Here is a 26,484-nt window from a genome sequence, read left to right on the forward strand (position 1 = left end):
GAGATCTGTATCAACATAATTATGGAAGGTCTACTTAATTAGTTCATTCATCTTCTGGTACCTACTGTATTCTACTTTCGGTCAGGTAGACAGACAGCTCACCTTGGATGAGATGCCAGTCCAATACAGGACATGTAGACTGTCACACTGCACACACAACTACAGGTAATTTGGAGAATCAATGCCGTGGTGGTACGGCTGTAGCATTGTTACCTCACAGCAAGAGGTTCTCCTGTTCGAATCTCAGCGTGGCTTGGGAGTGCCTTCTGTGTGGAGTCTACATGTCCTCCCCACTGTTGTGTAGCGTTTGAAAGACATGTGTGCGTAAATGGGCGTGCCTTCATTGAAGGTTGGGCGTCGAGCTGGCACCTCGGCATTTCGTAAAAATCTACTGCCAATCAGCGGACCGGAGTTCCGCTGTGGCGACCCCTTACTGGGAAAAAGCCGAAAGACAAACAACTAGCCCATCTGCAGAGTGCCTATGGGGAAGGGGGAGGAAACTGGGGCACCTGTGTGTGCACATGAAGAATGGCCTACATGAATGCAGAGTGAGGAATCCCAAGACAGAGAAACTAACACTGTGTGTCAAGAACCTGAACTACTGCACCCCTGTGCAAGCCAGTTAGATTATAGATCATAAATGCATAACATTCTTCAAGATTTCCAAATGAATAGGTGTACAGTATATTATACAGTTCAACAGTTTTTATAAGCTTTTAAATAGGATTGACATGCAGAAACATGGTATATCAGTGCATTCTAGAGTATTATTTCTGGTTAGAAAAGTAAAAATCATCTTGATAAAGAAATTATCTTGTGACCAAAGTGCATATTTATTTCACAGACCTTCCTTTAATGGCTGCCAAAGTTATACAGTTAAAATTAGTCTGTATTCAGCTAAGCAATCTTGTATTCCTGCTTAACACAGTTATACCTTATTTAATGGGGTGAGTACCATATAACTACTTCATATAGTAGTACTTTAGTTAGCAGCATTTGAAAGGGTCATACATAGAGCTGGGAAGAAAATATTATACCAATATAATATTGCCAGTTCTTTCATGACAAAAATTGCAAACAGCTCCAGTGACATTGTGATCTCAGCAAATGGTAAGGAAATGCACCCCCTAAAGCACAAAGGCATTTTAAAAAAATAAACCATTAATGGTCATCAGTGGTGGCGGTGCAGTCTGAGATGTTACCTTCTTTTCGCTGTTGTGCATGAAGGTACTTGGCATTTTTTCTGTATTTTTTAATCTGAATAAAAATATAAATGTAATAGAATGTTGAATGCTCCTAAAACTGACTGCTGAAATCCTCACAGCATATAATTACCTAAATTTGATAGTTTAACAAATTAGTTGATATGTCAGTATTGTAATTTCTACTGAACTTCTTACGTTACTTATACAAAAATGACTTCCTAAGGGCAAATATCAAAACAAATACAAAAATACACCATGCCACAAAAACAACGTTGTGATGTATACATGTCAACATTAGCAACAGCAATTCTGATCTGTGAAGGAGCAGTTTTGAAATCCAGTAAATGACACAGTTATATAAAAGAAATGTGTGAAAGTATTTTTAAATATATGTACTACATAAAAACAGTAGGTCTTGATGGGGTACATGGGATCCCTCATTTAATCCATCCTTAAACTCTGAAAGTGAGGGATGAATGCAGCCTTTATGGTGCGACATTGATAATCTGTACTTGTCTAAGTAGTGATATCTGTTATCTGTAAGCAAAGCCTGCATAGTTGCTTTTCACAGATTTTTCCTTCCAGTCACTACCTGTAAAACTGACAAACAGATTTATTCATTAGCAGTTATAGCCAACTGTCTGGAGAAAAGCTTTTCACAATGTCATGCACCTTATTCTTGATCATAAGCCCTAATTTATAGTATTTCTGTCTCAGAATAAGTTAAGACAGTATGGAAAATTTTACATATAGGCAAATTTTTATAAATCAGCCTCTTACAGACTACACCAAAGATCAGCTACTCATGAGCTCATTTGGCATGGTCAGTGCAGGAATCTGTCAGTTTCTTGGTTCCAGTGTCACTGGTCCTAGTATAACTGAATCTCTTTATGTAATTTTGTTTTTCTTTGTGAAAATCTGTATTTTTATGAGGCAGTTTGCTGAAATACAACTTCAAAATATAATTCTTTTGGTTTTATTGAGGTAGTTATTGGTTTTACTGTGAGGGGTATATTGATTTTTGGTCTTAGTTTACTTTTCTGAATTCTGACTGAAGTTCGTCTTCATTTTTTCTGAGTTTGTGTAGAAACCTGCTACCCATTCAAAAGTATTTAAACTTTGTCCAACTGAGGCTGAGTATCCATGGAGTGAGCACATTTAAGTGTGTGTGAGGGACTTTTTTCACCCTTTCGTGGTGAAGGAGGTGCTTGTCCTCTGCAAAATCACTTTATCTGGTGGTTAATTGATCTGTGTGGTAGATCGATTATTTTTGTCTGCCACTGCTGATGTTGGTGGACTCCATCACCATCCATGAATCCCTCTTCATGAAGGTATGCAGATTGTGTTTAGAAATTTGAATAACCTCTTCTACAATGTATAGGTGGAGACTCTAAGTGATGTTCCTCCACTAAGACAAGGAGGTGCCCATTTGTTGCATCATCATACAAATGATTAGGGTAGATAGTGTAATTTGAGTTAAACTAGTGACTTGTAAGTAACCTGTTCAGTATGATGACAAAGGGGGAATCCTTTCATCCATCCAATTTCTGATAATTTACTTTCTTCTTTACATGGTCATAGGGACATCAGAAGCACTCCTGGCAGCTACTGGGTACAAGGCATTGAAATCAATTCTAAGCCTTATGCTGGTCTGTCACAAAATGCACACTACACACACCTATGGGCAAGTGAGTGAATGTCAGTTTAACTGCTGAATGCCTTTGGGAGGTGGGAGGAAACTTGAGTATCTGAAGAAAACCCTCACAGGTACAGGTAAGACAATGCAGACTCTGCACAGAAGGCACCTTAGCCAAGATTCAAACCAGATAACCTCTTGTAGCGAAGAAACAATGCTACTCACTGTGGATGGGGAAATGCATATAAAAATATTAAAAAAAAGATTCATGGTGAGAACAGTAATAACATTTAATCAGAGGACAGTAAACATCATAAAGCAGTTGTATAAGCATCTAAGATGTGATATCTCACACATGAGATTTTGAAAAATGAGAATAACAGTTCAGACATGAATATCACTCAGGAAGTGACAAATGATACATGTACCTGGAGGAAAAAGAGTTTTCCTCCATAATGATTGTCAGGCCAGAGCAGTAGTCGTTGCTAAAAGCTAGAATGCCTTTGGCTAACTGAATGTCTGTAGTGTTGGACATGTTTTGAGCAATTGCAAAACAGGCAAACATCATAAATAGTGCAGAGAGTAGAGATATGTGCAGAATGTGTAATAAGTTAAATTGTATGCATACAAGGAAATGCTATACCTCCATTGTTGTAAGAATATGGTAAAATTACCTTTAGTAGAGAGCCGACTGTGCTTGTGGGTAAGATAAGAACTATATTTTTCTCTTGATGTTTCTAATTTTTGGCTTACAGAATTTAAGCAGCACAAGGGAAAATGAACGTTATAAAACTTGTGCCATCTTTGCAGACTAGCAGATTACTTCAAGCTTAGTCCCACAGCTTGTGTCTAGCATATATATACTGCATAGTTAAGATGCCTTGTTACAGTAAAGTGCCAGCTTCAGACATAACAGGATAAGGCAAAGATATTTTACTGTAGCACAGTAAATCCAAATGTTATTTGCTTCCCAGATAAAAAACATACTAAAACCAGTCCATGCTTGCATGTAATTAAATGCATCACAACTGCATTATTTCTAAAACTGAGGAACAGTTCTAACATAAATATCAGATGCACCTGATATGTTTATTAAAGGAAAATGAACCACATGTATGTGTAATTGATAGCATGCAAAAATCTTTCCAGTGCACTCTTTATGAACTAGGTGGATAAATCTCTTCAGCGAGGGCCATCAATTTCAGGACTTTACCCGAAGAATGCTAGGTTTGTTATTGCCATGGTAGAACAACTTTTTCCAGCTAATTCAACAAAGGGTACTAATCTCCAAGCTTGATGGTAGCACATAAAGTGTATTTTATAGTATGTATTTTGATATACGGATGCATTTTCCATAGTTCTCTCTACAAATCTGTTATGTGCCTCTTTATACTTTTCTTTGTCATCTTGGTCCAGTAGCAATTTATGCTCAGATGGACTTCAGTTTGTTTCTAGTATCCACACTAGGTTGCTACTGTAAAATGCAATAAAATCTTATTTCCTGCACCATAAGAGTTCTATCTCTGCACAAATAAAATCAACTGATCTTATAACACACTTGGCATGTTTTGTTGTATTACAAAGTGGTTACAAGAAAGTCAGATACGCTAGTTTCGATAGTTCGTTGAGAAAAGTATCTTCAGTTCAAATGAATGAGGAGGTCTTTGCTTAGGCCTTGCATTTCATACTCAAAAATGTTCTGAAAGAGGGAGAGCTGCTTATCGCTGAAGTATTCTTTCCAGTCTCCAGTTTTACCTAAAAAGTATAACAAAACAAGAAAGATCATCTTTCAGAAACTTTGGCATTCTTCACAGCATTTTGAACTGACTTATAACTACAGTTGTACCTTCATGCAGACAAAATAAGAACTTTATTATCCGTCAGTTACACATGCAGAAGCAATAAGAATCAAGCCCAGGTCTGATAGATGTCACATCAAATAACTGATGTCACATCAAATAACTGATTACCTGCGTTTAATTAATATCATGATAGCTGCACACCTCAGCTGTGCATTGAAGGAGCCCGCCTTTGCTTACTGTCATTCAAGAAATGTCAACATGTATTCCAACTAAAATCTCAATTTGTATATTTTCCTGCACATTCTCAAAGGGTGGAAGAGGGCATAAAAAGGTACCATCTTATTCTTCTACACACAAACTAGGCTCCATGAAGTCAGTGTGAAGAAACTGATATATACATGGTAACTCGCTGTGGAATTTCATTGTCTTCATCAAAGGCTGTCCCTGTAATTGGTCAGTTTGAGATTTGTGCACTTCCCAAGTACAAATAAATAAGTTGTGGGGAAAAAGGTAAAATAGAACAAAAATCACAGCACTGTACCTGAATTGTCGCAAATGAGACCTGCTTCTCATTGTGACGTCTGGCCTAATGCCATGAACCCAGATAGTACAAGATATGAAATTATCATCATAGCCCACTGGAATTAGTGCATAAAATATATGTGGTGTACCTCACCAAATGGCGAAATGCTAGTGACCCAATAGTATATATAGAACTTTAATAGTGAAAACAGTATAAATGAACACTGCTGCATTCACCTGGAAAATATATTGCTTGTTAGTTGAACATGTTCCTTAAAGAGCAGTGACACAATTTGCTGTATTAGTAAGAGTTATATAAAAGGAACGTTGAGGAAGGCCCTGCAACAAGTAGCTTGTCCTTCCTGGAGGGGAATTTGATATCATAACAGCTCTAGAAGACAGCATAGTGAATGAAGATGAGGAAGAAGCTACCAAGAGGAAGCTGCAAACTGTTCTTCATATTAGAATCCAGAATAGAGACTACAGAGTGACAGAGAGAAAATGAGGAGAGAAAAAAACAAATCAAAGGGACTCTTGTCCCACCTGTTTGGGACTGTCTTGAATGTAGTTCATGTAAACTTTTGTTGAGTGGTAAGACTTGTTTTGTGAAAATGGATCTGTTTTTTTTTTAAGTCTAGTGGCTTCTGCTACCTTTAATATTTCACATTAAGTGGATTGCAGTGGGTATTTTTGTCATACTTTTTAAAATTAAACCTGCTCCTACTTCTGCCAATGTAAAATAGCCATCTGTCTAACTTCCCCCATTCTGAGAGAGAGTCCTGTGGCTTCAGGTGGGAGTTTTTTCTTTTGTCAGCTGCACCTGTGTGGTGTTTTATTTGCCAAGATGACAACAGCAGAACAATTTCTGCACAGTTATAGTACAAAATGAAGTACAAAGAATTGCATTCTGATTTATTTTTGCATCAAAACGTGCTGTACAGTCTGAAAATAATGGAATAAAGTTTAATCATGCAAAGTGCTAAACCGATCCTGTTGACACTTTTACTTTTCTGGAGCTGTAAAAGGTCTCCTTTAGAATATATCAAGGTGTGAATTATTTATATTTTAGCAGATGATGAAACAGAAAGTAAGATTATATTATAGTAGATACAAGTGGCCAAATCATGTGTCTCAGAATGAAACAAAGTGATCGGGCCTTTCTTTCTTTTGTTAATCACTTGTCATTCTGTAAAGAACTTGTTAATGGCATATATTGAAAGATGTCATATATTTCATCCTGCACTGAGAAGTAAGCACAGTGCCTCTGTGGAGCAACTAATATACCAATGTGCTACAGCAAGACTTAATTTTATGGCCTGTGCTATTTTTTACTTCTACATTGTCCATCAATTGTGCAAATGTTTAATTAGGGGAGAACACTGGACTGAGCATAATTAGTGTTTATGAATGCGAGTTACACACAGACAAGTGTTCTCCATCATTGCCCATTATTGGAGTAAAAAAGGCTTTAATAATAATTGCTGTTATTTACTAACTATAATCCACCACATTTTTTTCTCAGAAAGTCACAGATTAGAGGGGAAAACAAAACATTTAAGCCAAAAATCAGGGATGTCTGTGAATGCAGGAACAAATAGGTTAAATGATGCCATACTGCTAAACTTCCTTGCTCAAGAATTCTGAACAAGGCCAAAATATTTATGTATTTATTTATTTGTCTTTGTTTACTGGGAAAGTCTAACTGGGTAATATTCATTTTCAGCAGAGGCCCAGGGAGAAAAGCTTTATTTGCTTACACTGCATCTAAATAATAGAAGGCAAAGATCTAAAACCAGGGGCATTTTTTAAATGTTAACCCAATTCACTTAAAAAGATAAATTACCAGAACAACATTTTTTTATCAACTTGCATTTTCCAGACAGTAACTGTGAATGTGAAACTGTAATGCTTGACATCATTGACTGACTCTAATCCTCAGTAAATTAACAGAAAATCAGGAAAGTTGTGCAAATGAGCAGATGAAAGGTATGTGGACATCAAAAATAGGCAATAAGGGAGAACATTGGATTGAAACAGTGTCTTTGTGATCGTGATTCAAAATGTTATGACAGCAGCATGCATGTGTATAAATACGCTTCTACCATAACACTTCAGTTGTCATGCAAAGACATTAATTCAGTCCAGTGTTTTCCACTATTGCCAAAAAGTCATGGGTATTTTGGCCCAAATCTCTGTATATAACTAGAAGTAAAATACATTTTAGAAAAGCTGGTGCAGTGATTTGAGTCACAACTGTGAAGTAGTACTTAAAACAGTAAGACATATTTATTTTCTTCTCTGGCATGAAAGTATCGGACATACTGTTGACCTTAGACTGACATACTGACAGAAATTCCATAAGTTATTGTACGCTTGTATTACAGAATTAAGTTTATGCTGCTTTAACTTTTTCATTAAACATCTGCCACTGTCTACATTTTAGTAACTTTTTCTTGCATATTCCTATACTGATATGCCTTTAGGTTTGAACCTTGTCATTTATTTCAAACTACTAACCTGGGAATATAGAAAGAAAGTTCAGTGCTCGTCCCTTACCTTTCCTCATAAACTTGCCCTTCTGGTGATCCATTATTTCAGTGGGAATCAAAGTGTAGTTCACCATCGCATTTTTGCTCATTGCTGAGAAGCTGCAATATTTCAGGACACTGTCCACAGCCTCTGGCCTCAGTGGCACATCCAGGAACTTGCAGACATGTTCAACTGACTGTCTTAGATCCTGTAGTGATGAAATAACCATTGTAATTAATTTTCATTATATTTGTTATGCAAATAAAATTTCCTGGTTGAGTTTTAAAACTGTAGTAAAATGATGAATAAAACTCTTAAGTAGTACACCCTAACTGTTTTATAAAAAACAGTTTACAGCCCAGGTGTATGATAGTACACACACTGTTGTTTCTGAGTCAGTTGATAGTCTCTAGTCAGTCCTGTTATTCAATACCTGGACTGTATCTTGAATCTGTATTCATGTTCCTGTTTTATAAGCTAACCTCCTAGAAAGAGCAACAGAGTATTCCCTATTCCGATGTAAATAGAGTATGTGTTCAGTGTTCTGCAGTGTTACAAAAATCAGTGATGCCAGTAGAGAAAGCCCTGAACTATTAAAATGAAGGAAATCTCCCTTGTGACATCAAATAAGTCTGCAGTGGCCTTTAATGAAATTGTATCTGCCCAGAAAAGCTAGAATATATTAAATAGTTTCTTAAGAATTACACAAGGAATGTTTATCCATTTTTTTCTTTCTGTTAGTTTATTGGTCTCCTGTAAGAACTAATAGATTTTAGCTCCTGGTTCTCACATGGCTTCCACATTCAGTCTCCACTGGCCCCTTGTTGTGAGAATCCTTAATCATTTCACTGTGAGGGAGTGACTGCATTAAATGTGTGATCTGTTACAGCATTTTGTAGTACAGTTATATTTTTCACCACTGCTTATGAACACTCCTATATGGTTCCATCAGTAGTTATTACTGACACCCTTCCAAGATAACTTGGAAGGGCATATCATATGGGGCTACATGCCTAAGTATATTTTAAAACTCTGATCTACCCACCATCTTTAAGAGTAGTAAACCATCCGCTGGTGTGCATTGCCTCGGTGCCATGGACGGATTCACTAGACAATCTCGATGTACTGAAATGTCAAATTTCAGTACGTCGAGACCAAAAGTGGAAAGTGCAGTTACGCGAAACTGCACTATGCCGAATGCGGAAGTGTGGAATCCGCAAATGTCGAATCCGCTACTGTGGTGTTGTGTTCCTCATGTGTGGTGCAGCTTATGGATTTATCTGGGGTTTCAGGTAAGTGGTGTGTATGTGAGGGTGTTGGGTAGGGATTTTAGTGTGTGTGTGTGGTGGTGTTTTTTGTGTTTGTGTGTTTAGTGTGACCTTGGAGTTAGAATATATAAGTATGGGGGGCACACGGAGACTTGCCCCCCTGCTTATAGGTAGGTTAGGTGTGTTTGTGTGTGTTATGTTTTTTTTAGTGTAGTTAGGTAGGTGTATGTGTGCGTTTATGTGCTGTGTGTGTGTGTGTGTGTGTGGTCGCGATTGTGCTGTTCGTGATTTGGGGTTTTCGGGTATGTGGATTTTCCACTATTCAGTCTCGAAATACTGAAATTCAACATTTCAGTATTTTGAGATTGTATAGTGAGAATCCCCATGGACACACTACCTTTATGGTCCTGCAGAGAAGAAGCACTCCTTTCTGGATGCTGCCTTTATCCTTTGCATATCGCTGTTTTTCAGAAAAAATAGTTGTAGTCTGTGTAGAAAGAAATCTCATAAGAGACTGTATTTACCTGCTGCATTTCTTCATAAGTGATGTATAGAAAGTTGAACTCCTCTTTGTGACTCAGCCATCCTTTAATGTGTTCAAACCAGGAACCAAAATGTACTGTTAAAACAGATATCCGGTTTTTAGTTTTTCAGTAAAAATTATACACAGAAACAAAAACCTGCAAGAAAATAGTTTGCCTAGTCAATCTAAGTTTTTATGACATGCAAAAACCATCTTTGAGATCACAGACTCATCATTCTAACTCTTAACTATCCCTGAGTTTCTTGTTTCCTTTAACCATCAGAAAATTGGACTTCATGACAAAATAATGTAAACAAACTGTAACATTTCTGAACATTGCATTTAGAATGTTCATGATACATTTAAGAAGGTAGTATTAATTTTTGTCAGCTCTGCAAGTGAGCAGTACACATTAAAAATCTTTTAAAAAGTTAGCCCTAATTCCTTATAGTTTTAAATTCTATCCCACAGTCTCGAGGAGAAAATCGATATATGTGCAGTAACAGAAACCTAGTTTAAGGCTCCAGAGAGCACCCCAGCACTACCAGGCTACAACTCATACCATACATTTCGGCCACAGAACCCAGACCGAAATACAAAAGGCGGGGGCATATCCATATTCATCAAGGATACCCACACCTCCAGGTTAGTGGCACAGCATGATGCTTCAGAGATCATCCACGTACAACTAACAACAGGCAAAACTGCAATTCAAATTGTAGCTTGCTACAGATCACCCACCATGTCCCTGGACCCCCATTCTGCATTTCTGGAAACACTGGGAAACATAAAGGTCCTCCCAAACATTAACTGGGAGAACTACTCAAGTACTAACTCCCTAACCAACATTTCCTAGAATTTATAAACTCAAATGCCCTGGAGGTCAACACTCCCACCAGAGGTGACAATGTATTGGACCTGGCCATCACCAACATGGGTGACCGGTGTTCCACAACGGAGGTAAACCCCTCGGTAGTTAGATCTGACCATAAACAAATCAATCTGGATATCCACATTCTGCCCCCGCCCCCAGACAAGGAAACCACAATGAAAAACTTTTCAAAACCAAACTTCATTACTTAAGATCAAGGTGGAAAGTTTCAAAGCCCCCATGCTAAAGGATAACGCTGTCCAAGCTGCAAAATCCTTTACTGATGCATTCTACGGGCACCTACAAGAATGCATGGATCATGCTATCCCAAGCAAAACCAAGACTCACTCCTCCAAGAAAAGGAAACCTGTCTGGTGTACCCCGTTCCATAAACAAGCTATGCAATAGAAGGAGGAAATTAGTACAGAAAAGCGTAAAATCCCAAGAAAGGAAGACATCCCAGATCAGTATCATCAAGAAACTATGATTCCCTCATAAAATCATCCAAGGCGAGCTTTGAAAGAAAAATTGCCAAGGACTCCAAAGATAACCACAAGGTATTCTTTAGCTTTGTCAAGAATCTAAGTGGCAATGCTCAGATCTGCTCTGAGTTGGTGCAGAATGGCACAAAATACACTGAACCGACCAATATCACCAACATCCTGGCAGACAGGTTCAGTGCAAACTTCACCCCCCCTCTCACCCCCAAAATGGCCCATAACCATACCAGAAGAATGTAGTGCCCCTGAAATGACAGACACTCAGGTTAAAACAGCCCTCTCCAAAGCCAAAAACACAGCATCAATGAGACCAGACGGTGTCCCAGGCTGTGTCCTACACGAGCTCAAAGACGAACTAACCCCTCACCTAAACACACTGTTCAAACTCAGCCTCTTCACAGACTATGTACCCATAGAGTGGCGCACATCAGCGGTTATTCCACTCCACAAAGGTGGAGCCTCAACAGACCCTGGGAACTATCACCCTATAAGCCTGACTAGCTTGGTCTGCAAGGCTATGAAGCGCATCATCATGAAATTCATTAACAGAGACATTGGGAACCTCCAAACACTGAACCCTACCCAGTTCGGCTTTCTTAAGGGCAGAGCATGGCTCCTAAACCTGGTGGACTTTTTTGAGACACTTACCAAGGCTATAGATGAGGGAAAGGTGGTACACACAGCCTACCTACACCTTGAAAAGGCCTTCAACACCATTCCCCATTCTGGCATTATAGACAAGCTCACCAGCCTAAACATAAACCCCTACATCACAAGATGGGTTGCCAACTAGATCATGGACAGAATCCACATGGTGAGAGTTGTGGAAGCTAGGTCCGACTCTAAACCGGTTACAAGTAGCATTCCCCAGGGCTCAGTCCTAGGACCCCTCCTGTTCGACATATACTTCTCAGAGGTACAGGCAAGCACAGGAGGACTATGGCTGACCAAGTTCACAGACGACTGCAAACCTAGGGGCTATACTTGACTCTCTGGCTGATGCAGACATCCTCCAAAAGGGTCTCACTGAGACGATACCTGGTGTCAAAATCATGGCCTCAAGCTAAATGCCAGAAAGTGCATAGTCATCCCCTTTGGAAAAAACAAAGTACCCACAAACTACCACATAGGTGGTAGTCCCCCAAATATGGAAGACGTAATAAGGGATCTGGGGACCCAAGTAGATAGTAATCTCTCCTTTCATAATCACATTGCCAAAGTGGTTAGAAAATCCTTCTATGTGGCCCACCTAATCACAAAAGGGTTCACATCCAGATCAAAAGAGGTCATTGTGCCCCTCTACTCATCAGACCCATCATAGAGTACAATGCCCCATTTGGGATGTACCTTACAAGACACCTGCAACAGCTGGAAAGACCACAGATGTACCTCAGCAAGAGGATCACTGGCCTCAAACAGATGCCCTATGCATCTCAACTAAAGAAACTCCAGCTGTACTTGGTTGCATACCGCCTACTCAGAGGTGATCTCTGCCTGGCATACAAGGCCATGTCCAACCCAGGAACTGATGGACATGCTCCACCTAAAGAAAACCATATCCCCTCGAGCCACATGCTCTAGGGATCTAAACCTCATCACAAAAATAAATAGGATGTGCTGGAGGGATAGATTCCTGTCCCAGAGACTTCCCATGCTTTGGAACAAGATTCCAATCTACATTAAGCAGAGCTCCTCACTAACACTCTTCAAGAGAAATCTTGATGAATGGATGGGAAACAGAAAGTTTACCCAGGGGATCACTTCAGTGGCTCTGCTGGACAGAAGCACAGGGAATTAATCTAAGGGGGCGGCGAAAGCAAACACATTCTGGCTAGGCTTATAAATGCCTTCGAGCAGATAACCTAGTACCTACCTATGAATGTATGAGGTAAAATCTTGAGAGTGCTTTGTCTAAGTGAAGAATAAAAGGGTGACACTACACAAGACTACAAACCTTTCATCTGGTGATTACTGCCTTTATCAAATACATTTCCCTTTACATTTTTAAGGTTAAAAAAATTGGCTTTTGTAATTGGTAGAGTAGAATTAGATGAAACGGGCACTCTGTTGTGAGCTATGTGATCTCTTAAAAAATGTGCACAATTCTGTATTTTATATTGGACTTTCAGAATATTGTCTTGTATAGTCTTCCTGAAGTCTTCTGACTGGGTTTTAAAAATTCCTAATTGATTATGCCACATCACTCTGACTCTAGATATCACTCCCCTTTTATCTGCCATCTTCAATAACTTTCTTTACCTCATATTTCTGCCCTTGTTACAGCTTCTGTTATTTTCCATATGTCATGTTTTACTTCAGTGTTAGAACAGAAACAGAAATCCAAGCTGGTGTATGGCTGGAGCTAATCTAACATCTTCTCAGCTGCATCAGAGGTAAGTGAACTACCTGTACTAGGGTTACCACCTGTCCCACTTTGCAAGGGACAGTCCCTTTTTGGGCAGTTGTGTCCTGACCAAAAATATTAAAAATGGCAAATGTCCTGAGATTGTAGGACATAATTATGTCCCATATTTCATGTAATAGTTATTTCTGTATGTAAAATACCTAAATGTTGCAAGAAACAGAATAAGCAACTAAACTGCTACAAGAATAAGCTTTTCATTTCGGCAAAAAAGTAAAGTTCTCTCCTTTGTACTGACCGTGGGTATGTGTCGGCCTGTAAAATCTGATGTGTGTCCCGAAAATGTCCCACTTTGGCCATTTGAAAAGGTGGCAACCCTAACCTGTACAGCCACTGATATTTCAACCCCTGATTATAAATTTCCCTGTAATACTATTCCATATATACCCAGTGTTGTCTGGAGTCATGTTAGTGGCTAAATACATCTAAACATGCATCTTTCAAATCCATCTACAAAAACATAATTTCCCCATATCAGAGAAAGCATAAACTTAACACATTTAATTCTAGTTACCCAACTTGATCTAGCCCCCTTTCACAATAAAGTAGACTATAGCTTTTTGGAAGCATGTAATATATAATTTCTAGAACTTGCTCCATCAAGTTACTCTATCTTACCTAATAACCAGGGCCAGGCTTAAGTAAACTGACTCCCTAGGCAAAAAGTCCCCCGGCCTACTCACACTATCCAGACTTTCTTCTTTCTTTCTATCACAGTTTATCTTAATCTTTCCTGCAGTTATTCATTCGTTCTGCAGTTCATTTATTTATCATTCATGTTCTATCTAGGAAACACTGCACTCTGACAACTGTGGAAGAAACAGTTGCATTAAGCCAGGGATCTGAGGGCTGCATGGCCCCCATAAGCCATGAGGTTTCTGGATGCCCTGAGATACATTTCATTGTCTTTTAAAACAACTTTTTTCAGTGACTAATTGCATGAACAAGAACCATGATCAAAGAAAAAAGTTTAGTCCTACTCTTCAAATTTTTTTCCTCCATCCTTTCAGCACATCTTAAGTAACCAAGATTATACTGTAATAACTGCAGTGGGAATAACGGTATTATGCCAGGAGATTTCTAGAAGCTCTGAGATGCATTTTACAGTTTTTTAAATAACCTTTACATCCAATTATTGCCTGAAAAAAAAACATGATCAAAGAAAGAAATTTAGTTTCTACCTACATCCTTTCAACACATCCTGAGTAACCAAAACTACACTGTGCTGACTTCAGTGGAAGCTAGTAATAAGCTGGGTGCTACTAGGCCCTCAGAATCCATGAGTCTTCTTGATACTCCAAGATGCATTTTAGAGTTTTATTAATAAGCCTTCAACTTTGTCAAATAAACAGGGAAAGAGCAACCCTCAAAAATGGCAAGCACAGTGCCCTAGGTGATTACCTAGTTCACCTATGTGTAATGCTGACCCTGATAATACCTCATTCTGTTTGGTTATCTTATATCTTCATTACCAAATATCATCCCCTGGATCTTTGCTGTCTGTGAGCTTTATATCTAATATTTCCTAGTTCTCACCAAAGCTGCTGCATTTCTCTATATTTACTTTGAAACTAAATGTGAATGTTATATATAATCCATTGTCTGACTTAAATTTTCATTTTTCTATATACAGTATATACTTTATAGCATCAATGCATAAGAAAATATAACCAGAATTATACACCACTTTGAAATAGTCAATGAATGGGGCTGTTCAGTTTTCTGAGTGGAATATCGTTAGTGTTGGTAAACTATGGTTACCAGAACAAAAAGATCATCTTACCCTAGAAGAAAAATGTATTCAAACATGTAACTTTAGCCGATGCAAAAAAAAATAATAAAAAACAGTTGCAGTTCAATATACTACACCACATTGACCACTGACTTTGAGGATCTTACAGTATATAGACTTATTCAAAATATTAAAACTCTGTTAAATCAGTATGCAGTATCAATAAGTAATCATAGTGCTCTACATATGAATGAGCACATGCAGGGACATGTTTATGTGCATCACATGACACAGACATCATAGTCATAGGTTCATAGGTAGGTACTAGGCTATTGGCCCTAGGGTCTATATAAGCCTAGCCAAAAAGGTACCCTGGCTTTCGCCATCCAAGAAAATTATTTTCCTGTGCCCCTGTTGAGCAGAGCCACAGAGGTGATCCCCGGGGTGACTTTCCTATTTCCTATCCAATCATCAAGATTTTTCTTGAAGAGTGCTAATGAGGAGCTTTGTTTGATATAGATAGGTAGTTTGTTCCAGAGTATGGGAAGTCTCTGGGATAGGAATCTGTCCCTCCAGCATGTTCTGTTTATTGTGGTGACAAGGTTTAGGTCCCTAGAGCGTGTATCTCGGAGGGATTGGGATTTCTTTAAGTGAAGCATGTCGAACAGCTCGGGATTTGACATAGTTTTGTATGTTAGGCAGAGATCGCCTGTGAGTAGGCGATATGCGATGGAGTAAAGCTGGAGTTTTGAGACAGTCTGCGTAGGGCATCTGTTTGAGGCCAGTAATCCTCTTTGTGAGGTATTTTTGAGGCCTTTTCAGTTGTTGTAGATATCTTGTGAGGTACATAATAAAAGGGGCATTGTACTCTATAATGTGCCTGAGTGACGAGTAGAAGGGAACAATGACCTCTTTTTTTCCTGGATGAGAAACCTTTTGTGATGGTGTGTCATGTAGAAGGATTTCCTGACTACTTTGGCAATGTGATTATCAAAGGAGAGACTACTGTCCACCTGAGTCCCAAGGTCTCTTATCACACTTTGTGTTAAGTAGACTACTACCTATGTGGTAGCTCATGGGTACAGAGTTTTTACCAAAGGGGATGACACTGCATTTTTTCGCATTGAGCCTGAGTCCATGGCTTTGACACCAGGCATCTGTTTCCGTGAGGCCCTTTTGTAGGATGTCCACATCGTTAGGAGTTTTGATTATGGCTCCTAGTTTGCAGTCATCTGTGAACTTCATTAGCCAAAGAGTTAGCCTGTACTTCAGAAAAGTAGATACCAAACAGGAGAAGACCCAGGACTGAACCCTGTGTTACTCCACTTGTCACTGGTCTGAAGTCGGATTTGGAGTCTGCTACTTTCACAGTGTGGGTTCTGTCATTGAGCCAGGTGGCAACCCATCTTGTGACATAGGGATTTATACCTAATTTAGTGAGTTTATCTATTATTCCAGAGTGAGGGATGGTGTCAAAAGACTTGGCAAGATCTAGATAGGCTGTGTGAACCACCTTACCCTCGCCTACGGCTTTGGTGACTGCTTCAAAGCAGTCTATCAGGTTTAGGAGACATGATCTGCTTTTTACAAACCCGAACTGGGTGGGGTCCAGAGTTTGGAGATTAGCAATGTCTTTGTTTATAAGTTCCATGATGATACGTTCCATGGCCTTGCAGACCAGGCTCATTAGGCTAATGGGGCATTAGTTCCCGGGGTCCGTGGTGGCTCCCCCTTTGTGGAGTGGGATAACCGTCGCTGTGTGCCATTCAATGGGTGCAAAGCCTGAGGTAAGGCTATGATTGAACATGGTGCTTAGGTGGGGTGCCAGTTCATTCTGCAGTTTATGTAGAATGCAGCATGGAATGGTTTCAGGTCAAATGGATGCTGTGTTCTTGGCTTTGGAGAGTGTGATTTTTACCTGTGCAGTCGTGATTACAGGAACTTTGCATTCTTCCAGTATAGAGATGGGCCCTTTAGGGGGTGAGGGTGGGGTAAAGTTAGCACTGAATCTACCTGCCAGGATGTGGCAATATCAGTTGGTTTTGTATATTTAGTGCCATTGGACTATAACTCAGAGCAGATCTGAGTGTTGCCATTGAGATTCTTGACATAGCTATAGAATGCTTTGTGGTTGTCTTTAGAATCAGTGGTGATTTTCTTTTCATAACTAGCTTTGGAGGATTTTATGAGGGATCTCAGCTTCTTACTGAGGCTGACCAGGGAGTTCCTTCAATCATGGGATTTTACTTTTTTTTGCAACAGTTTCTTTCTTCAGTTGTAGAGTCTGTGTATGGCAGGGGGCCACCAGATTTGCATCCTTTTTTGGAGGATAGCATCTTGGTTCTATTAGGGATAGCACGATCCATGCACTCGTGTACGTGCTTATAAAGTGCATTTGTGTAGGATTCAGCAGTCGTACCTCTATTGGGTGTCGTGAAGTTTGCCACTTCTGTCTTAAGAAGCGAGAAGTTGGCTTTGGAGAAATTTTTTACAGCGGTTTCCCTAATGGGGGGTGGAGGTGGGATGTGGATATCTAGGGTGATTAGCTTGTAGTTGGATCTGACCAACGAGGAGTTGACCTCTGGTCTGGAACACTGGTCACCCATGTTGGTAATGACCAGGTCTAGGATATTGCTGCCCCTGGTGGGGGTGTGGATACGTTGATCCAAGGCATTGGAATTTATGAATTCCAGAAAATATTGAGCAAAAGAGTTGGTACATGAGTAGTTTTCCTAGTTAATGGTGGGGTAGTTGAAATCGCCCATTATTAGGGTGTTGGGTTGTACCCTAATATTTTCCAGTGTATCAAGAAATGAGGAGTGGGGAGCCTGGGGCATGGTGGAGGATCTGCAGCAAGTTATAATTTGGATTGAGGTCTTGCCCAGAGTTAATTACACTTGGATAATCTTGGATGCATTATGCTGAGGAACTAGCCTGGAGGTGTGGATATCCTTAATGAATATGGACACGCCTCCACCTTTAGTCTTTCGGTCCAGGTTAGGTGGCCGAAAGGTGTGCTATGAATTATAGCCTGGTAATGCAGCGGTGCTCTCTGGAGCCTTGAACCAGGTCTCTGTCACTGCACAGATGTCGATGTTCTCCATTTTAAGGAGTGCCTCGAGTGAATGCATTTTGAGGTTTAGACTTCTAGCATTGAGTAGCATTACCCTCAGATTTTGCTTGCTTGTACCTGTTAAGGTGGTGAATTTGTCATTTGAACCTTGCCTAAAAAAGGCACTATAGGAGTGGCAAGAGCCTTAGCCAGTATCCAAAATCCCAAGGACGACAAGTGCAGGCCATCTCTGGCAAAACATGGTGGTCTGTCGATCAGTTCATCCCAAGCAGACAGATACTGGATCCCCTTAGAATGACACCAGAAGCTTAGCCAATTGTTGAAGGCAATCATTTTGTCCTTGTACTGTGATATCATTCTGGGTGATGGCAGGATGCTACTCAGGGCTAGGGTCATACCTGCCTGGGCTACAAGTTCGGAGAGCTCCTCCATGTTTCTTTTCATGTAGTGCAGGGAGGTATGTCTCAGGTCATTCACACCAACATGGACAATGACAGTGTCATATTTGTACTTGTTGTGGAGTGACCTGAGTGCGTGCATTATGTGGTGGATCCTGGCACCCGACAGGCAGCTGACAGTAACTTTCTCCTTGTTTAGCCTGGTGAGTGGAACATCAGTGTGCCTGACTATAGAGTCACCTATGACTAGAGTGTTGGGTACGTTGTTATGCCTTATGGGCTGTGGTTGAGTGGCACACTGAGTTTGTGGGCTGTCTCTCATTTGGGTTGTGTTGGGGGGGTGGAAGTTGCTTGCATTTTTGCTTTGGAGGTCTCTGTTGCTTGAGCAGATTTTTTTGAGAGCCTCCATGAATGTAGGTGTGTGTTTCATGTTTGTGTGTGTGTGTGTTTTTGGTGTTGTAGGTTTTGAGGGACTATGTAATAAGTGTAGTGTGGTGCAAGTGTTTACCTTCTCCTCTTGACTGTCTAGTCCAGTCTTTGGTGAAGAGAGCTTTGGCTATATAAGTACATCTCTCACAGGTTGTAGTGTTGGGTGGTAGGAGGAGAGGGTTGTCTGTGTACGAGGCAATTGCTGCATTGCCTCAAGATGCCCAGACTCATCAGGTAGACAGGAGAAAACACTGGGAGCTGACCCTTCAACATGCCTGGATAGGTGCTTATTTATTAAGTACTAAAAACTGTTTTCCTCTAAACAAGTGAGGAAAGTTGAGTGCTGCAGTAATCTGTAGCTTATTTATTGCTTACAATGAGTTCTGAACAAGTGCTGAGCTCAAAGAAACGGAATTTAATTGTTGTTGGTCTTTCCGGCTTTTCCCAGTTAGGGGGTCACCAGAGCGGAACTCCGGTCCGCTAATGATTGGCAGCAGATTTATATGGTGCCGAGTTGCCAGCCTGACGCCCAACCTTCAGTGGAGGCACGCCCATTCACGCATGTCTTTTGGAGGCCACTTGACCGTGGGGAGGACATGCAGACTCTACACAGTAGGCGCTCCAGCCAAGAATCGAACAGGAGAACCTCTTGCTGTGAGACAACAACGCTATCGCTGTACCACCACGGATATAAAGAAACAGATTTTAGTGCTAAAACTAAAAAACTGGTAGTTCTAATGAAAATTTGAAGAGCAGACTTTATGGCGCTGGGAATAGTTTAACCCTAGCTAAGCGGCGATGCATAAAGTGTATTTTTTTTTTTAGTGCTCTGCATATGGATGAGTGCATGCAGGGACAGGTTTATGTGCAGCACGTGATACATCATAGTCAGTTCTCTCTATATGGATGAACACAAGCAGGGATATATTTATGTGCAGCACATGATACAGACATCATAGTCAGTGCTCTCCATATAGATGAGCACCCTGCTTCGTCATTTAAGTTTGAGAGACAAGTGCAGGAAAGACATCCCTTTTATGCTGGAATCATTTTAAAAGGTAAGTTTTTTTTTTAAATAACTGTGGTGTGTAACACTAATCACTGTGTAAGTGGTTTGTAAGGGTAGCTTTTGAAAGGTTAAAAATCCTATTGTGCCGAATTACATATGTTAATTTGGGTCACATGACACACATTGGTTTTTAAACTGTGTTTGATAGAGTATTTTATCTGAAGAAGTCTAAGACATTGTTCTAGATGAAAAGTGCTTCATTTAACTAATAAATTAACCATGGACTGTTTACCTGAGTTTGCCAGTTTTGTTGAAAAATTGGTTACTTATGTCTACTTGACAAAAGAAAAAAAAGAGAGCACCTTGGACATCCAGCAGCTATAGCAGATGCTTGTAACTAAGTAACCTAAGTAAAAAATAATCTATGAGCATGTCACGTTGTAAGCAGCCTAAATCACAAAAATGAGTTCTGGGGATGGCACTATTTTAACTTTTTTGCAGATGGATCATGCATGGTCCTAAAGTCAGAATTCAAAAAGCAAGCTCCCATGAAGGCTTACTTAAAATAGCTACAGCAAAAATGATGGAAAAGAAATGCTGCAGTATTGCACATTTATCTTGAGTGGTGGAGAATGTATAGGTGTATACAGTTTGCTCTGTGATGATTTTGTCACAGACAATAACAGATTGCAGAGTAGAGTAGACAGTGCAGAAACGGTCTTTCCATCCTGGTAGACAATTCGTAGCCTTGTTATGCACATTTAGTAAAAAGACAAAGTGGAGCAAGCATTATTTGTAGAAAAAGCTTTCCATTACACTTCTGACAGTTTTGTAATAAAAGCTGACATACGTGCTGATGTCCATCTCTCAGCTTGTAAGAGAAAGGCTGTATGCAAGGTTATCAGTCATCACTAATAAGCTGTTTGCTCTCCTTTCTGTGCATTCATATGTACCTTTCAGTTTAACTGTGCAATAGGCATTCACAAAACTAACTGCTATTGGTAAGGATCAAGTAGCATACCTGTTCCAAGCAAGAACTTTTCCAAAAATTCATCAAAGGTCCCTGGATCAGGCAAGAAGTTTGCCATTCTGTGGAAGTGATAAAATGATACAACAACATCCTTTGGATTTCTTGCAATATAAATCACCTGGAGCAAAAGAAATTTCAGAATTAAATTTTGATGTTTGGTAGTCCTGGCATCATCATCTCCATAATCATCATTTCCTGAACAAGGTGATTCCAGTTTTTCAGCAGAACACTGTAATCTGCATTCAAACACCCAGGCTGTTACACTGTAGCTGCCTGTAGATAAAGAACCCTCATAGCTGTTTGTTTAACATTTGGTAATCAGCTGAGAGTCTCTAGACCCTATTAAATAAAAAATGAGGCCACAAGCCAAAGATAATCAGGCAGCAACATACAATTATGATATATATGCTTAACAAATTGACCTGATATGTTTCATTTGGAAAAACTTAAAATACACAAAAAACAACAAACTCATACAGTACAGTTCCACTTAGTATGCATATATTATTAGAGAGAGAGAAGACGAGAACAAGGCAGAGATATAAAACTGTGTTTATACCTTAACATATGACAGTTTTGTCGATATAAAAAATATATTTTTGCTTCTATTTTTTTCTCCCATACCGCTAGCCATCACTACATCCCTGCACCTCTCTCCTTTGTTGGGTCTATCTACCCCTCTTGATCTTCCCCAGACTCAACATGATAGGGATGAAGTTGAAAAAGAGCTTAAGACATGCAAGGATCACACATCATGTGCTGCTGAGGAGTCTTTTCCCTTTTTTTTTGGCTGATCCCCATTCTCTACCTCCTTTATTCGCTGATACCATCAAAGGGGCATGCAATGGAGATGTGCTGGCATATTGCTATGCCTGTGCAGCAGCTCTGCTAATGCCCACCCCCTTTCCTTCCTTGGATCAACCCCTTCTACATCCATAGCCTCCATCAGGGATCCCACATATGGAATGCCCAGATAATCCCCCTACCACCTGAACTGCAAATTGAGCTCTACTCACCTGGGCAATATTTAGGGCTTCATCTCTTTATGCCCTATAACTGATTAAGGCAAAAATTATATATAGTGTTAAATCTCTATATTCTTAAAGACATAGTGTTTTTTATACAATTCTATTTCCAGTATTCATACAATTGTTTTGATTACTTTGCTGAAGGTTTTCTGCAATATTTACAGTGAGTGCTAAGAAGTTATCTCAGCTGGTGCTTCAGATTATGCAGAAGGTAAATTAAGTTGTATTAGCCTGGATCATTAAGTCAGGTGCATCTGTGTTCCTCTTCGATGTGTTTTTTAAGTTTCCTGAATAAGTTCATTTACATGAGTATTTGAGGTACCATTTGTTCAGTAAAGGAATAGGAGGTCAAAGGGGGTTATATCTTTTATGGCTCAAAAGACTGAAATTCTCCACAGAGGAGTCTATAAGAGAATGAATACAGAAAGATAAGGCTGCCAGTCTGTTATCATAACTAAGATGTTTTGTGGTTGTCAATATTTTTAGTTATGAATCTCAAATATCTGAGGTCTCTTAAGTTGAGTGATCTGGTTAGACAAATACATGCCAAAATATGTATTTTATTTAACAATGGATCTAATTAGATATAAGTAATTGGGAAATAAAACTTATTTGGAACTAATGGAGAGGTTTTTGATTATTACATGACCAAAATCAAAGGCTTTTCAAACTACTGTGGAGATGGTCTGTCAATAATGCCTGCACGGGAAATAATGTCAAAGGACTTGGCCAGGCCAAGAGTTGTTATATTAACTGCATAACTGCTACCCACTGTGTCAGATACTTTTTCAAAGAAATTAATAAAATTATAGCAGCAGGTCAAGTGAGTTTTAAAGACATGCATTAGGTGTGTGTGTGTCTGTGTCCGACCAGGCTGGCAACTCAACACCGTAAAAACCCCACTGCCAATCAATCTGCAGACTGGTGATCTGCTGTGGTGACCCCTAACAGGAGACGCTTTTGAAAAAGCTAAACTGATGAGGGTCCTGGGTTAAAAGATTCTCAGGGTCCACATTAATGAGGATACTCTCTTCATTTCCCTGAAAGTAAGCTGGCTTTCTAATTTCCTGATTTGATTTTTTTTTGTGAGGGGTAGGGCTGTAATTTTCAATAAGGAGCTTAAAAGGTAGTGTGTTCAGTAGAAAAGGTTAGTCTAGCTTTTCCTGTCAGACAGTTTGTGTTTTGAGAAAGAATAGCAGTTTGTGGTATTATATACTCTAGTCTAAGGCAATAGTGCATTTACAGCTATAGCTTGTCTTACTGCTCTGATTAAGATATGAGCTATTTTATTAGAGACTTTAAGCTGAGAAAAAAAACTCTTCCTGCCTGATAATCAGTATCTGAAAGGAAGATAGGATTTTGATCTACTATTATACTTGGGTAAGTCTGCTGTGTTATGAATGGTAAAGGAGTTCTGGGTCTCTTGTAAATGCTTATGTAAAAGCTTGTCTGTACTGAATCCCCAGAAACATTATGGTTGATTTTTATGTGTTAACAGTTGAGCTGTTTTTTCAGTAACCCAATTCCACTTTGGAGGATCCCTTGTGGAAACAATGATAGATGCAAAGGAATGTTGCATATTATCACAAACCTTAAATATTGGTTTTAAAGTGATTTTTTTTCAGGGGCAGATTTCTGCACACGTTTTACTTTCCTGCAACCTTCATGACTAGAGTGACTTCTGATTCTTGGTTAATAAACTGACATTATACAGATAGTATGATGTGCACAGTGTATAACAGTGCAGGCAATGGTAATCCTAGCTGAGTTCTTATGAAGATGCAGTGTGTACCTCACTGTATTTCAGTGCTTGCCTATTCTATGGAATGAGGGCCACTGGTAGCCATGAATGTGTTATTAGTACATGATCATTAACTTGATGTCTGTTAATAGATACTTATTCAGAAGGGGGCTATGAGTGTGCTGTTAGCAGGATATAACCCACAAGTCATCACATTTCATAGGTTGGTACCAGGCTATTGGCCCTAGGGCCTATACAAGCCTAGCCATAACAATTCCCTGTCTATTTCTTCCCACAGTATTTACTTCCCTGGACCCCTGTCTAGCAGGGGGACTGACATGATCCCCGGGAAATAATCAGCCCTTGCAAGTCTTGAACCCAGGACCCTGAACAGGCTAGCCACAGCAATTTACCACTAAGCCATCTCAGCTGTTCAGATTCTGTTTCAGAATTTGCTTATTCAATGCCAGCTATGGGCCTGCTGTTATCAGGATATAGCTCACCACCCATTATGCATTGGTACTTGCTTATTCATTGGGGTGCTGTTTGTACGCTCAGGGCAAAATCTGTTCTCCAGTGTCTGTTAATGCATGTCTGTTCAGCAGTAATGGATTCATGGGTAGTTATTAGGCATGCAGTCTGGGAGACTAATGAGGAACCTAATCCAAATTCCCAGGTGCCTCAGAGCACTTTCTGGTCAAGTGACTTGTTTAGTGTCACACAGTAAGCTAATAGAAGCTAAACGGAATCAAACCTTGAACTACATGAAATGACTTAACACTGCATAGTCTTAATAATCTGCACTGCCATCCTAGGTCAAAAGGAATCTAAGCACTTGGTGTGGGAATAGAACCTATAGTCTTCTGATCTTTCATCATCAGAGGCCAACATACTACCTGTAGCACCACTAACATTTGTGGATTCATAAAGAATGCAAGCAACTGAATGTCTAGGTTTGTGCTTCCCTAAAGCATGGAAATGTAGGCTTCCTACTAATTCATTTTTACCTACGAAAGGCCATAAGGTGATGTATGATTTCAGTTCCTTTTCCGGAGTCAGTAGCAGGCTTTCCATAAAATACATTTTCCTTCTTTTATGCACATTTAGTACTTAGGGTCTTCCATACTCCTATGAGATGTTCAGAATGCATACACCCAGTCCCTTGCAGCATCAAAGCCTGTTTACCAATCATGTAAGAAAAATAATCTTTATTTGAAAAGAGAAAACAAGATCAAGAAGTTGATACAATATTACAGAACATTTTTGATAAGGATTGTAACTCATTCATCAGCTTGCCCTCTAGTAAAATACACAGCTTTGTGGACGTGGAACCCTTGATTTTCCCAGAAAGCTTGCAGCTGAACCCCCAGTTCCCATTGCCCAAGTATTGCCAATATTTTCAAGTTCCTGCATAATAAATGTTAATAGCTCCTCTTTTGTAGATAACCCCATCCCTCCAGTTCATGCTAGTTTTGTTAGCTCAAGGAAAACTCTGCACTACTTTTAGTGTGTATTATCTGTATACGTCAATGCCTTAGTATCCTCTACTACTCTGTGTGTGTGTGTGTGTGTGTGTGTTTCAGTGATGCCATTTTCAGAAATACTTCATTTGAATGATCTGAATCAGTGTCAGTTTCTGATAATGTTCAGCTAAGATCTGCATATAACACACTTACTCTGCTTATGTACTTATTTGCCTACCATCTTTATATGGGTCATTTTATATACATATATATATATATATATATATATTTGTGTGATTATTTCTCAGTGTTGAGTTTTTCGACCAGAGCATCCCCAACAATTAATTAAGTCTAGTCAGAATTTCCCAGTTAATTAAATGCCAAAATAAATGGATGAAAAATAAATACAAATTGTAGTCAAGCTTCTTTATTGAAACAGTATATATTATGTAAATAACAGGAAATGACCTCTCAGCTATCAAGATATCCACAGAATATCAGATTTTTGCCTTATAATTTTGGTCTGTTCCTCAGAAAATTTGTGGTTTTCTGGAAATCACTGAAAACTGATATCACTAAATAATGGCAGGCATTTGAGTTTCAGACTTCATAGCTTCAAAAAATGCATTCTAACACAAATCCTGTTACTCTAGCAACTTTCTACGTTTATGAGAACAATATTTAAAATTTGTCCCTATTTTTGGGCCTTTGTGCCCCCATTATTTTAGGCTTTGTCCAGATTTCTTGCATTAAGAGGCTGAAACGTAACAGCTGAGTACATTCATTCTTGGTAAGTGCAGTACAGATGCTTTAGCATACCTCTGGTATTCCTTTTTGCATATATGAATTGGGTAGATGGGACAATGGACAAATTCATATTGACTGCTACAAAAATTACTTTTCCATACCTTCACTTCGCAAAATTAAATATACTTTTCAGTCATGATTATCAGAAAAGAAAAAAAATCTTACCCTGGCCTTGGATTTCTTCAGCGCACTGGCCAGTATATCATAAGGTAAATGAGTTGTAAGAATACGGATCCCCTGTCTGTCCTTCAGTACATCTTTACTGTAAAACTGTTCCAGCCATGGTGCTCTGGCCCAGTTTGGGATGGTTTGTGCTGGAAATGGGTCCCCATTACTGCTGATGAGTGTCACGATTTCCTGCATCCATGTAGTACCTGTAGACATTTTTTAAACAAGCACAGTCTGAAGTTAGGAGGTTACAGTTTTACTTAATGATCACAAACTGAGGTTTGATTTTCAGATTTCAATAAACTGAGCACGGTCAAAATTACCTTAA

General features: G+C 39.4%; 1 protein-coding gene across 1 annotated transcript in view; it reads right to left on the reverse strand.

The window, feature by feature from the left end:
- Nucleotides 1-343: 343 nt before the first annotated feature.
- The window catches only part of LOC122810295 (sulfotransferase 2B1-like), a 41,650-nt gene continuing 15,509 nt past the window's right edge, over nt 344-26,484 (reverse strand). The window contains exons 2-6 of the mRNA XM_044081849.1: nt 26,154-26,362; nt 20,941-21,067; nt 9,487-9,581; nt 7,722-7,902; nt 344-4,596 (exon numbers count right to left, since the gene is read on the reverse strand). Of these exons, the coding sequence (XP_043937784.1) occupies nt 4,481-4,596; nt 7,722-7,902; nt 9,487-9,581; nt 20,941-21,067; nt 26,154-26,362 (728 nt within the window). The 3' untranslated portion in view covers nt 344-4,480. The remainder of the gene's footprint in view (nt 4,597-7,721; nt 7,903-9,486; nt 9,582-20,940; nt 21,068-26,153; nt 26,363-26,484) is intronic.

This window comes from Protopterus annectens, chromosome 8.part1, assembly GCF_019279795.1.
Source record: "Protopterus annectens isolate FY-2018-M chromosome 8.part1, PAN1.0, whole genome shotgun sequence".
Taxonomy (NCBI): Eukaryota; Metazoa; Chordata; order Ceratodontiformes; family Protopteridae; genus Protopterus; species Protopterus annectens.